Source organism: Podarcis gaigeae, assembly GCF_964106915.1.
Source record: "Podarcis gaigeae genome assembly, chromosome: 13".
Lineage (NCBI taxonomy): Eukaryota > Metazoa > Chordata > Lepidosauria > Squamata > Lacertidae > Podarcis > Podarcis gaigeae.
Genome location: NC_139689.1, coordinates 43,649,061 through 43,662,336, shown reverse-complemented (window position 1 = coordinate 43,662,336; position 13,276 = coordinate 43,649,061). Strand labels below are relative to the sequence as shown.

The 13,276-nt window shown below is 47.4% G+C and overlaps 1 protein-coding gene across 1 annotated transcript in view; it reads right to left on the bottom strand.

The window, feature by feature from the left end:
• The window catches only part of CNTNAP1 (contactin associated protein 1), a 42,419-nt gene that overhangs the window by 10,546 nt on the left and 18,597 nt on the right, over positions 1–13,276 (bottom strand). Inside the window, exons 10-18 of the mRNA XM_083709049.1 lie at positions 12,963–13,134; positions 9,533–9,639; positions 9,323–9,442; positions 7,636–7,839; positions 5,620–5,776; positions 5,102–5,229; positions 4,798–4,965; positions 1,399–1,617; positions 461–700 (exon numbers count right to left, since the gene is read on the bottom strand). Of these exons, the coding sequence (XP_083565175.1) occupies positions 461–700; positions 1,399–1,617; positions 4,798–4,965; positions 5,102–5,229; positions 5,620–5,776; positions 7,636–7,839; positions 9,323–9,442; positions 9,533–9,639; positions 12,963–13,134 (1,515 nt within the window). The remainder of the gene's footprint in view (positions 1–460; positions 701–1,398; positions 1,618–4,797; positions 4,966–5,101; positions 5,230–5,619; positions 5,777–7,635; positions 7,840–9,322; positions 9,443–9,532; positions 9,640–12,962; positions 13,135–13,276) is intronic.

Genomic DNA, 13,276 nt, shown 5'->3' with positions numbered 1-13,276 from the left:
TAGGGTGTTGCTATTTATGGACCTTAATGTCCTCCGTGGGGACTACCGGGAGAGGCGGTCCCGTAGGTACGAGGGTCCTAGGCTGTGAAGGGCTTTAAAGATCAAAAACAGCACCTTAAATCTGACCCTGTACTCCACCGGGAGCCAGTGCAGTTTGAAAAGCACTGGCTGAATATGCTCCCATGGCAGAGACCCCGTGAGGAGCCTCGCAGCTGCATTCTGCACCCGCTGGAGTTTCTGGGTCAGCTTCAAGGGCAGCCCCGCGTAGAGCGAATTACAGTAGTCAAGCCTGGAGGTGACCGTCGCATGGATCACTGTGGCCAGGTCGGGGCGGGAAAGGTAAGGGACCAACTGCTTAATGCGGCGAAGGTGGGAAAAAATCAGCCCTGTCTTCTCCGTCCTGCCCCCACCTCGCCTCGCCACTTCACCTCAACCCTCCAGACTTGTTTAGGGCTCTCACCCAGGTTGCAGAAAGGTCCTTCAAAGGCAGAGACCGAGCAGTTGCAGGTATAGTGGCTGTAGGCCTCCAGGCAGGTGCCGTAGTTCCGGCACGGCACCAAAGGGTTCCGGCAATGCCCAGTGCAGTTCACAAGCACTCCTTCCGTCTCGTTGGCTTTCCCCTCCAGGTTGAGGGTGACCCCGTTCATTCGCAGGCCCCGCAAGCAGCCCAAGAAGGGGCGCAGGTAGTATTCGGCAGCGCCTAAGGGGGACAGGAAATGAAAACATTAACAGCTGCCTTGCTGGATCTAGGCAAGCTCGTTTTAAGTGCTCTGGTCCCAGTGGAAAACAGCAAGGTGTTTTTGTAATGTCCGTTGCCTTTGAAGCTGGACAAGAACTTTTTAAAAGAACGGTGGGAAATTGTAATTTATTTAGGAGACCACTGTCAGCAGATGGAAACATTAGCAGGATTTTAATCACACTTGTAATGTAACAAATACTATGGATACGAAATGTAGATTATGGAATAATATGCAGTTATAAATGTTGACAACAGGACCCATGGAGGGAATGGGGGGGAAGTTTCGAGATTCAGAGAAATCTCTATATATGGTGATGCATTTGATAATGTGATAGCTGTAAAATCAAATAAAAAATATTTTTTTTAAAAAAAAAATGAACCTAGAAGTTTTTAGCTATGGAAATAAAGTTTTTAACAAATAAAATGAAGAGGAGGTGAAGATGATACAGCTAGATTCCCCCCCCCCCCACACACACACAAATGAGATTTTGCCTGTTACAAAACTGAGCTTTTTCATATTGATGAGTAAGCTGTATTGAGCCTGGTTCTAGTTTGAGGTTATCAACAATGAAAGAACCTCTAACGGTGTCGTCCAATAGGGTCTCTCTCCCTCTTTCTTTCTTTCATTCATTCACACCACCCTGCCCATCCTCACTCACCCACATAGAGAGGCTTCGTGAGGTTCATGTGGATGAAGGTCTGGGGAGGGGCTGCTCGCACAACCCAGGGCATCCGGTCAACCCGCATCCGAGCGAGCTTCACGTTGATCTCCACCCTGACCTCGTGCCACTCGTTGTCGTTGTAGGGCATGTCCCGGTGAACTGTCAGGTTCTCGTCCCCGTTGCCAATGTCGTATATGAATACCAGATCTCGGGTAGCTAGAAAACGGCAGCAGGAGAGAAGTGTCACACCACAGCTGCCTTCCAGGAGCATTGGGCGTAGTGGCGCGGCGAGCCAGGGCGCCAAGCGGAGAGTTCGGGGAGGGGAGAGCAGGGAGGTCAGCGAGACGGAGTGGGGGCTTTGTCCCTGCGTGCCTCCAGCACCTGTCAGAGACGGGAAGGGTCTGGATGGTTTCCCGCAGTCCGGAGCTCTCTCCGCTGGCTCCGTGACATGCCACCTCCTCGGCTGCGTGGTGTGTGCTTGCACCCCAAGCTCTGCACATCATAAACGTGACTCTACCACTGCTCTCCTCGTCTAGGTAAAGGTAAAGGGACCCCTGACCATTAGGTCCAGTCGTGAATGACTCTGAGGTTGTGGCGCTCATCTCGCTTTACTGGCCGAGGGAGCTGGTGTTTGTCTGCAGACAGTTTTTCCGGGTCATGTGGCCAGCATGACTAAGCCGCTTCTGGCGAGCCAGAGCAGCGCACGGAAACGGCGTTTACCTTCCCAACTGAGCAGTACCTATTTATCTACTTGCACTTTGACATGCTTTTGAACTGCTAGGTTGGCAGGAGCTGGGACAGAGCAACAGGAGCTCACCCCATTGCGGGGATTCGTTCAGCCCGGACACAGGTCCAGCTCTGAGGGCTTTCTGGCAGTTCCCTTACTGTGAGAAGTGAAGCTACAGGGAACCAGGCAGAGGGCCTTCTCGGTAGTGGCACCCACCCTATGGAACACCCTTCCATCAGATGTCAAGGAGATAAAGAACTATATGACTTTTAGGAGACATCTGAAGGCAGCCCAGTATAGGAAAGTTTTTAATGTTTGATGTTTTACTGTGTTTTTAATATTTTGTTAGTAAAAGCGAGATGAGCGCCGCAACCCCAGAGTCGGTCACCTAATGGTCAGGGTTCCCTTTACCATTTTACCAAGAGTGGCTGGGGCAACCCAGTCAGATGGGCCAGGTACAAACAATAGAATTAATATTATTATTAATAATATTACTTAGATGACTCAATATTCAGTTTCCAAGCAATACATCCTTAGTTCTCCATCTCGTTCACATTTCTAACAGTGTTAGGGCCCATCTGCACCACACGTTTAAAGCAGTATCATACTACTTTTAGCAGACATGACTTCCTTCAGAGAATCCTGGGAGCTATAGTTTGCTAAAGGTGCTGAGAGTTGTTAGGACACCCCTATTCCCCTCACATGCGCTGGATTATGGAGAAATCTAGAGAGTTCCAGAAAGATATCTACTTCTGCTTCATTGACTATGCAAAAGCCTTTGACTGTGTCGACCACGGCAAACTATGGCAAGTTCTTAAAGAAATGGGAGTGCCAGATCACCTCATCTGCCTCCTGAGAAATCTCTATGTGGGACAAGAAGCTACAGTTAGAACTGGATATGGAACAACTGATTGGTTCAAAATTGGGAAAGGAGTACGACAAGGCTGTATTTTGTCTCCCTGCTTATTTAACTTATATGCAGAATTCATCATGCGAAAGGCTGGGCTGGATGAATCCCTAGCCGGAATTAAGACTGCCGGAAGAAATATCAACAACCTCAGATATGCAGATGACACAACCTTGATTGCAGAAAGTGAGGAGGAATTAAAGAACCTTTTAATGAGGGTGAAAGAGGAGAGCGCAAAATATGGTCTGAAGCTCAACATCAAAAAAACGAAGATCATGGCCACTGGTTCCATCACCTCCTGGCAAAGAGAAGGGGAAGAAATGGAGGTAGTGAGAGATTTTACTTTCTTGGGCTCAATGATCACTGCAGATGGTGACAGCAGCCACGAAATTAAAAGACGCCTGCTTCTTGGGAGAAGGGCAATGAAAGGCCTAGACAGCATCTTGAGAAGTAGAGACATCACCTTGCCAACAAAGGTTCGTATAGTTAAAGCTATGGTTTTCCCAATAGTGATGTATGGAAGTGAGAGCTGGACCATAAAGAAGGCTGATCGCCGAAGAATTGATGCTTTTGAATTATGGTGCTGGAGGAGACTCTTGAGAGTCCCATGGACTGCAAGAAGATCAAACCTCTCCATACTGAAGGAAATCAACCCTGAGTGCTCACTGGAAGGACAGATTGTGAAGCTGAGGCTCCAGTACTTTGGCCACCTCATGAGAAGAGAAGACTCCCTGGAGAAGACCCTGATGTTGGGAAAGATGGAGGGCACAAGGAGAAGGGGATGACAGAGGATGAGATGGTGGGACAGTGTTTTCGAGGTTACCAGCATGAGTTTGACCAAACTGCGGGAGGCAGTGGAGGACAGAGGTGCCTGGTGTTCTCTGGTCCATGGGGTCACGAAGAGTCGGACACGACTAAACAACAACATTCCCCTCACAGAGCTACAATTCTCAAGAGTGGTTTAACAGTCGATCCCTCTCCCCAATAAACTCTGGGGACTGCAGTTCTGTGAGGGGAGAAAACCCAGCACCCTTAACAAATGCCAGCTCCCATAATTCTTTGGGGGGAACCCTCTTTAAAGTTATTTGATACCACTTCAAATGTACCATGCAGACAGAGCCCTACATGTTGCACACCACTAGGATTGGGCAAAGTGCCAATACATTCAATATCTGTCTAAGAAGGCCTCTAGGACTACTCCCACTGCCTCAAGCCCCCAATTCCTGTCAGTTTGCATTTCTTAGAACAGAAAGTATTGATCTGATGTGTAGAGATCTTTCCAATTTTACTTAATTTAAGAGGGTTCTGGAAGCTTCTGGAAGCTTCTCTGTGTGAAAGAAACTTCATGATGTTTGGGTTATTCCTTCAGAGAAGCTGAATACAGCTGGTTTAAACTGGTTCTCTTATCTCTTCTGACTCTAATAAGGGGCCAGAAGGAGCCTGAGTTCCACTTTCTCTCTTCCTTCTGGTGTGGTGTTCTGTACATAGTATATATAGTATTAAGGTTTAGTCTTATTATAAGTTATTGTAAGTCTTCTGCAACTGGATTTCTTATGGACAGGGCCAATCCTGAATGTATTGGATTTGTGACCATTATGCTCATTTGCCTTTAGTAGCAGTAAAGCTCTGCTGGATGAAATATAATTGCCTCTTGTCTATTTTTTGGGAATCCCCCAATGTGTTTAAGTTCTTACTCTGCTAACTATACATTGGGATCTACTCTGGATCAATACTGAGTGGAAATTCAATGACGATTCCGTACTGTTAAGCTCCACACGGATGTAGTTCTTCGGCCCGATGTTCTCCAGGAAAGTGCCAGAGGGGGCAGATGTCTTGAAGAAGAAGCTGATATCCATACTGTAGTTGACTTGGAAGGTGGGGAAGATCAAAGCCATTCCTCGGACGAAAGAAACGGTATTCCAAGAGTTGCCTGCAAATCGTAGGAAGTCCGTTATTAGTGCATGTAAAATGGGTGCGAGCCCCATCCCGTCCTCCCTCAGGGGCCCTCCTTCCGTTCCGATAGACACACGAGGGAACGGCATCCATATCCTCAGTCCGCTACTCACGGTCGCCATAGCAACGCAACGGGCCCACATAGAATTGGGCCTCCGACCCGGTGCGGTTTGTGTCGCTGATCACCACCTGTGTGACTGGAAGATGGTCGACAAAATTCAGCAGCCCTTTATCCGCCCGCCTGGAAGAGAGAGAGAGCAATATGTTAAGTTGTGGGTGAACATATCAGATGACACAGCAATTCTTCAAACAGCTCTTCTTTATTCAGAGGCCAGAACAGAACTGAACTGAAGGGTTCAGCCAGCCTGCTTATATAGAGCTCCAGTACAACGTAACTGTAACAACTTTCTGTAACTATCCAATCACTGAACGTCACTTTCGATCCCTTATTTGCATGTGGACCTGAACTATTTACAGTATCCCCCTGCTGGCCCAGGGTGAGAACGTCAGTACATAACACCATGGTTGTGGGAAACTGGGCCCACTATCAGTTAGGGATATACGTTTTGCACCCACCGCCATGACCACCCAAGGCCCTCCTTGGAGGGATGAGGGCCGCCTTCTCTCTCACCACATGGCATGGTCCGCATCGCAGTTGCAGTAGAAACGGGGGTCGGCGCAGTTCTTATCCATGCCGCAAGCGCAGCGCCCTAGCCCTGGGGGAGAGCCCCCCCAGTAGTAATGGCGCTCTTCGTTTCGGCCCATCCAGAAGCTCAGCGGCATCCCAGCTAAGGAAGAACGAGAGAGCCTGTCAGAGGGAGATCTCACAGAGCCTGCTCTCAGGCAAACGGAAAAACATAGCTGTAAACCTTCCCTTTTTTTGCAGGAAATCCCCTTATTCCAGCGCCGTTTCCCGCTGCTTCCCACTGCTATCCCGGATTGTTAGATATCCCGTAGACTGCCCCTGGGACAGGTGAGGCTGCTGATCCCTTATTTTCAAATCTGAAAGTTGACAGCTATGCGGCAAAACTACCACCTGCTGAATCAGGCCAGAGGTCCATTTAATCCACTCTGCTGCCTCTGCATACCAAACTTAGGTTTTCATTCAGATATCTAGAACAACCTGAAGATCTCTTCCTAGTAATGATCTCCTCTGTTTAGGGGGGTTGCCTGCATTCTGTGACAACAGTGCCATCAGGTAATGCAAAGCTCAGGACCCTGAATTTTTTTCAGCCGTGAATACTTTTTATATATATATATACTTTTCAAGTTTATACATTTCATTAGTTTTACAATCAATTCCACATTTCAACATTCAACTTTCTTCCCTTTCTGCGGTTCCTTATGATTATTTTTTAATATCTTCTGCATATCCAAATTCATTTCACTTGCTCATTTAATTATCTACTGTAAATATACACTCTTGTGGAACTGCTTTACTGTTTACAAAGGTGTGCACAATGTCTCTTTTTTCAGGTTACATTTTCCATAGGTCAGTTTATTTCCATTCTTTTATAAAAAGTTTGCTATCTTGATTTTTTTATTCCTCCAGTAAGTTTTGCCATTCCTACATATTCCATGAGTTTTTGCATCCATTCTTCCTTTACTGGGATTTCTGCTTCTTTCCACTTAGGGGCAAGTAGCATTCTTGCTGCTATAGTAGCATACATAAATAAAATTCTATACAATTTTAGGTAGTTCTGTCCCTGTAATTTCCCAAAACTTGAAAGTTCATGCTCCCATGCTCCATGCTTCTTTGGGGAGCATGAATACTTTCACGTTTCACGTTTCTAGTCCTGGTGGAGGAAAAGATCAACCTCAAAGTGGAGTGAGCAATGCCTAGTGAACCCTCTGAAGGCAGGCTCAAGAGAGGTGTTCGAACAGGTGGCATTCCAGGGCTTGGCTCAGCCCTTGGACCCAACTGAAAGAAACAGGTGGTTTACCTGGAACTACAGTCCTTCTGGGAGGGACGCGGGTGGCGCGGTGGGTTAAACCACAGAGCCTAGGACTTGCCAATCAGAAGGTCGGCGGTTCGAATCCCCACAACAGGGTGAGCTACCATTGCTCGGTCCCTGCTCCTGCCAACCTAGCAGTTTGAAAGCATGTCAAAGTGCAAGTAGATAAATAGGTACCACTCCGGCGGGAAGGATCTGGTTCGCCAGAAGCTGCTTGGTCATGCTGGCCACATGACTGGGAAACTGTACGCCGGCTCCCTTGGCCAATAAAGCGAGATGAGCGCCACAACTCCAGAGTCGGCCATGACTGGACCGAATGGTCAGGGGTCCCTTTACCTTTACCTTTACAGTCCTTCTGAGTGGCTGCCTGCACACGGAGCCCCATCTCCGAAGCCCATCACCCCCATCTAGCATGGCCAAGGGATGATGGGAGTTGTAGTTCAGCACCAGCTGGAAGGGGAACGATGGCACAGAAGGTGGGGCAAGGTACCCACCAAAAACATGAGCTTAACTTTAGAAGTTTCCCACTTGAGAAAAACACAGGTCCTGCACAGGGACCATGGAGAAGAGGCAGAACAAAAACAAGCCACCTGGAAGTGTTCGATTTTAGCAAATTTCAAATTTTGCTAAAAGCAAAACCCACACAGCACCCGAGGGTGCAGCCGTGCAGCTCCATCCACCGGGTCACTCACTCTGGGTGTTGAGCAGGCGAGAGAAGTAACAGCGGAACTCAATTTGCTGCTCGCAGTATTCAGAGGCATTGGCCAGAGCCGACACCTCGCTCCACGAGGCGTTCCAGTAGTCCACAGTGCCCAGGAAAGGCCTTTCAGGACTGTAACCGGTCACTCGTGTGACCCAGTATCGATTGTGCCAGACGATGGTCCAAGCCCGGTCCTCTGGAAGGCAGAAAGGGTGCAAAACGAGTGTGTGACAGGAAAAACAACTGCCCCCCCCCCCATGCAATGGAGATAGTGGCCTGCAGGGATGGCTGTGGAAACCCTTCGAGGGCAGGCAGAGAGGCCTTTCTGTAGCCAGCCTGCAGAGCCAGCCTGCAGCAGAAGACCTTATGAAAGCTGAGTGATCGATTGGCCTAGCCTGGTGCTGTCTACACTGGTAGGCAGGATTTCAGCCTGGGTAACCCCGTCCCTACTTCGAGATGCTAGGAATCACACCGGGCAGTGGCGTAGCGTGGGTTGTCAGCACCCGGAGCAAGGCAAGTAATTTGCGCCCCCTAACCTGTGGATTTGCGCCCCCTAACCCTACCCCCCAGATGTTGCGCCCGGTGCGGCCGGCCCCCACCCACCCCCCATACTATGCCACTGGCACCGGGTGCCACAACTCATCAAGGTTCAAGTTGATGTAGCTCAGTACAGACAGGCAGAGGCAATTGCCCATGAAACTATCTCCTTATTCAAGGATACGGCATACAACTCAGCAACAATTCCCAGTAGGTCTTGCCAGAGCAGTTGCCAGGACTGAAAGCCCCTGCCCTCCACCCCGTCTAAGGCTCCTCCTCTCCCAGATGTTTCCCAAGCAGTCTCAAACTGCATCTGCACACCTCTAGCCTCTGTTCTGCTCTCTTCATTATCCTGCGCGTTCTTGGAGACCAGCGGGGAGGGGAGCTTGTCGCAGCTGAAGAGGGAGACTCCCTGGATTCTTCAGCAGCCTCTTGAACCCCCCTCCTCTGCTTCATCCTCTGAGTCTGAACTGCTCCCTGTCACCGGCTCTTCCTGCTCACTAAACCCCGTTGCCCCTTCAGCATCCAATTCTCCCTCTGATCTCTCCTCAGTGTCCCACCACCAATCCCCGGGCTCTGATTCTTCCTCCTCTGGGATTTCCCTTGGGGCTCCCACCACCCCTCTTCCGTCCAGCCAGTCCCTGACACCTCTCACCTCCATTATGCTTCTTGCCTTTTCCATTTGCTATTTTTTAAAGCGCTCTCCGCCGCAACACTTGTTGCTATTTAGAAGAGCAGCAAAATACAACCGGTAATGCTTTTTCATGCGATGCCACATTCCATAAATCAGCAACAACACAGAAAAGCAGCGTTCCAGGAAAGGAAAGGGCGTTGCTTGCCGATATTCAGCACATAAAAATGATACACTACCCCTTTGCAAAATTTAGATTACAAGCTGAAGATTTCTATTGTAAAGCTTTCAGGTTCTGACATATTCTCTTTCAACAGTTTTGGCACAATGCCTGGGCTGCTTGGGCATCTAAATAATATATTGGTAGAGTCTCGCTCGTTTTGCTCAGGGACGATGGCTCTGCTCTCTGCATAAACTCCAAGGCTCCCTTTTCTTTTCACCGCTGTGCCTATTCTACCCTGCACTGAACGCCCCCTGATAAAGACCAGTATCCCACACATTTCCCCCATACCTCGAATATCACAGTAGACGTAAAAAGGTTTCAGGGGCCCACTGCCGTCCGGGTCAATGGTGTAGTTTCCAGACACTTTGCCGCTGAGTCGGTAGGCCTCGCAGCTTTCCTTGTAAACGGCTGCAAGGTTTAAGAAGGAAGTGAGTGGTCAGCGCTCGTGTGGTCAGCACCTCAAGCTCTCCCTTCCCCTCCCCATCCTCAGGGCCTCACGTGTGTGGCAGGTCTCCCCCTTGTAGCCCGTCAAGTCGCAGATGCAGGTGAAGTCATCCCAGGACTGGATGCAGCGGCTACCATGTTCGCACATGTTGGGAGTGCACCTGGCATGACATGGGAAGCAAGCTGACACCAGAGAAAGGGGCTTCCCATCGCAGCAGGGATCCAAGCCTCCCTCTCAAGAGGTCTAGAGGGTGGCAACATGAGAACGGGGCCTTCTCTGCAGCGGCTCCCCATCTGTGGAATGCTCTCCCCAGGGAAGTTCGCCTGGCGTCTTCATTATACACCTTTAGGTGCCCGGCAAAAACGTTCCTTTTTAACCAGGCCTCTGGTGGATTTGATTGGCATCCAATGCCCTTTTAAAACATGGTTGGGGTGGTAATTGGATTGCTGTTTTTATTTTGTATATATATTTTGTGGTTTTGTGTTCTGTGAGCTGTCCTGAGACCTCCAGATACAGAGCGGAATATAAATTCAAGCAAGCAAGCAAGCAACCATCTCTTTTCTAGTTTGTTAGCAAGGGCTGTGCCTCACACACAGACAGCTGCCACTCCTGAAACATCGAAAACTGCCTTGAGGTACCTCTCTAGCCTGGCACTCTTGACTTCACCTTTGGCAAAGCCAATACCCACAGTAAGCTCATAGGCACGGCATGATTGTGATCATTAATATTAGTTACCGTATTTTTCGCTCTTTAACACGCACCAGACCATAAGATGCACCTAGTTTTTGGAGGAGGAAAACAAGAAAAAAAATATTCTGAATCTCAGAAGCCAGAACAACAAGAGGGATCACTGCGCAGCGAAAGCAGCCATCCCTCTTGCTGTTCTGGCTTCTGGGATAGCTGCGCAGCCTGCATTCTCTCCATAAGACACACACACGTTTCCCCATACTTTTTAGGAGGGAAAAAGTGAATCTTATAGAGCAAAAAATACGGTATTAAATTTACGTGCGGCCCTTTATTGAAAGATCACAGGGCGGTTTACAACATTAAAGTATGATGGCACTGCCAGTCTCCTGCAGTGGGACCTGCAATGTAACATGGCAGTGTGGCACACTTCTGCCAGTTTGCGTTCCTTCCAGAAGACCCCATTCCATCTCCATTCAAGATTTTCAATTCTCCCACCCCCAGATACTGGCTACTGAACACCCTGGGCTAGCTTTCTTCAGGGGCATTTGCCCCATTTGTGGTATGTAACACAAGCAGTCAAGTACAACACTTCCTGTTTGCCCAGAGTGGACACACAGAAGGGTGTTACTCCACAGCCAGGAGGACTTCCTGTCACACCTGGTCTGGAGCGTCCTCCCCCTGCGTGTGACCAGGTTGGTGGGTGTGATCCTGGGAGACCCCATAAAAGGGGCTGGTTACGCAGACACCTCCCTTCTTCTTCCTCTTGATACTGAAGTATTTTGCTGTCTGCTGGCTCTCAGCCACCAGCACATGGGCTCATTCCCATATGGGATGAAGTCAAACCCTCTACTGTAACTCTAAGCTAAAGCCTACCTTCAGGGATCCAAACGTGAACTGAATGTGAGTAAACTTCATATTACTTTTAAAAGGAGACTGTTGTATCTTTATTCTTTTTTGGGAGGGATAAAAGGGGACTTACCAGGAACCAAACCCAAGCTGAACAAAGCCACATAGGATTGCTTAAGTAAAGAGATTCAAACGAATCTACCAACTAGCTTCCTGGTATATATAGTGGAGAATGCAATCTGCTGCTGCTGCTGACTCACAAGCGTGAGTTAGGAAGGATACTATTAAATCAATATATCCTCTCCATTTTTTTATTAAGAATCTGTGTGTTTCCCCCAAGTTCCTTAACCTTTTCCTCCACTTTCATGAAAATTTTAGATGGTCCTTTCCCCACCCTCGAAGGTTCTTTGAGATGGAGGCGATCAAAAAATAACTGTGTTTTTTTGAGAGCAAAAGCTCCGATCTCTATAAACTGGTGCTATGACATCTGCTAGGTTATTTTCAAGCCCTTTCCTGAGGAACGGGAGTAGGCATAGCATGGAATGAAGTTATATGGCTTTAGTAGAAATGTTATAAGGAACTAAGTACAAATAGATTATTAATGTATTAAAGGGAAAAAAATAAGGTTAGAACATGTTAAGAAAAATTACAGGACAGAAAACAGAGGAAGATGGAAAGGAATTGCTGAAACAGTAATTGAAGTGGAATACAAAAAGGGAGGTGTGAGGAGGTCGTTGAAACAAGTGAATGAAAGATAAGATATTGAAACTATTGGATGTGTTTTAAATTGTTTTTGTTTTGTTAATTCAATGTTTTCAACGTGTATCTGAAGAAGTGTGCATGCACACGTAAGCTCATACCAAGAACTAACTTAGTTGGTCTTTAAGGTGCTACTGGAAGGAATTTTTTTATTTTGTTTTGTCAATGTTTTAGTGTTATTGTTATGTAGTGTCTTTGTTTTTGTATTGTATTGTATTGTTTTGTTTAATTTTTTTGCTTTTTTCTGTACTCTTTAAACTGTTAATAAATATTATTTTTTTTTTAAAAAAGGAGTAGGCATAGCAGACAAGATGCACCTTCTGAGTCCAGCATGAACCATTTTTCCCATGCGTCCCCAAAAGCTTGCCGAGACCAGATTGAAGGATGCAAAAACATTTCTCCTCCATCTGGACAAGGAAGTCTGCATCTTGCCTGCCTTCAAGAAAACATAGTAAGGGAGCTACAGAGAGAAGAGGAAGGAGCCTATTATGAGAGGCAGGCCAGAGTGGTTTTTCTCAGAGTGGGAGACTCAAGAAGGAGAAGTTCTCCCAGGTGGGAGGCAGGAAGATTAAACTCTCTGAGGCCTACATAGATATATTTATAATTTTATGAGGAGCATATAAGGGTTACTATTCAAGTATCTTTCTTTTTCTCTAGTTTTTTCTGTTTGTTTTTTTATTATTCTTTTTAGTTTAGTTTGAATTTAATGGCCTATTAAATTTAATGGTCTATGTTTAGGGAAGTTTTTAATGTCTGATGTTTCAATGTGTTTTTAATCTTTTGTTGGAAGCCGCCCAGAGTGGCTGGGGAAACCCAGCCAAATGGGCGGGGTATGTATAAATAATACACCACACCACACTACAATACAATACAATACAATACAATACAATACAATACAATACAATACAATACAATACAATAATATCATATAGTTGAAAACCTACAATAAATTTAAAAGAATTAAAAATTAAATGTAGTGTGAGTGAGCTTTCCGGGCATCTCCCATGCAAGCACTGACCTGGAGCCAGACCCTGTACATTCTCAGAGCATCCCCTGGTTCCTACCATGCTATTTCTATAGGCTTGGCCCAAACACACAGCAGGAAGAACCAGCTAGATCTCATCCCCTGCTCTTGCCAGCCAAAGCCACCATCTTCTGCCCAGGCCAGAATCGCCACTCCGGCAAGCGTACCTGTCTGTGATGCCACACACGTTGAAGTACACCTCAAAGTACTTGCCGAGCCGGTGCAGGCGGACCATATCTAACTCGATGGGCTGCCGGTCCACGCTGACCATCTGCATGCACCCATGGAAGGCCGTTTGGTTGGACGCACAGCCGGTACGAGAGGCTGGCTTGGGGCAGCCTAGGAAAGACGCAGCGACCATCAACCAAAAGGAAGGGGGAAATTCCTCAGTTACATTTCACGAAACAGAAACAAAAAAGTTGATTGGATGAGGAAATAACGTGATGCCCTGTGTATTATATGTGGGATGTGGGTGGCGCTC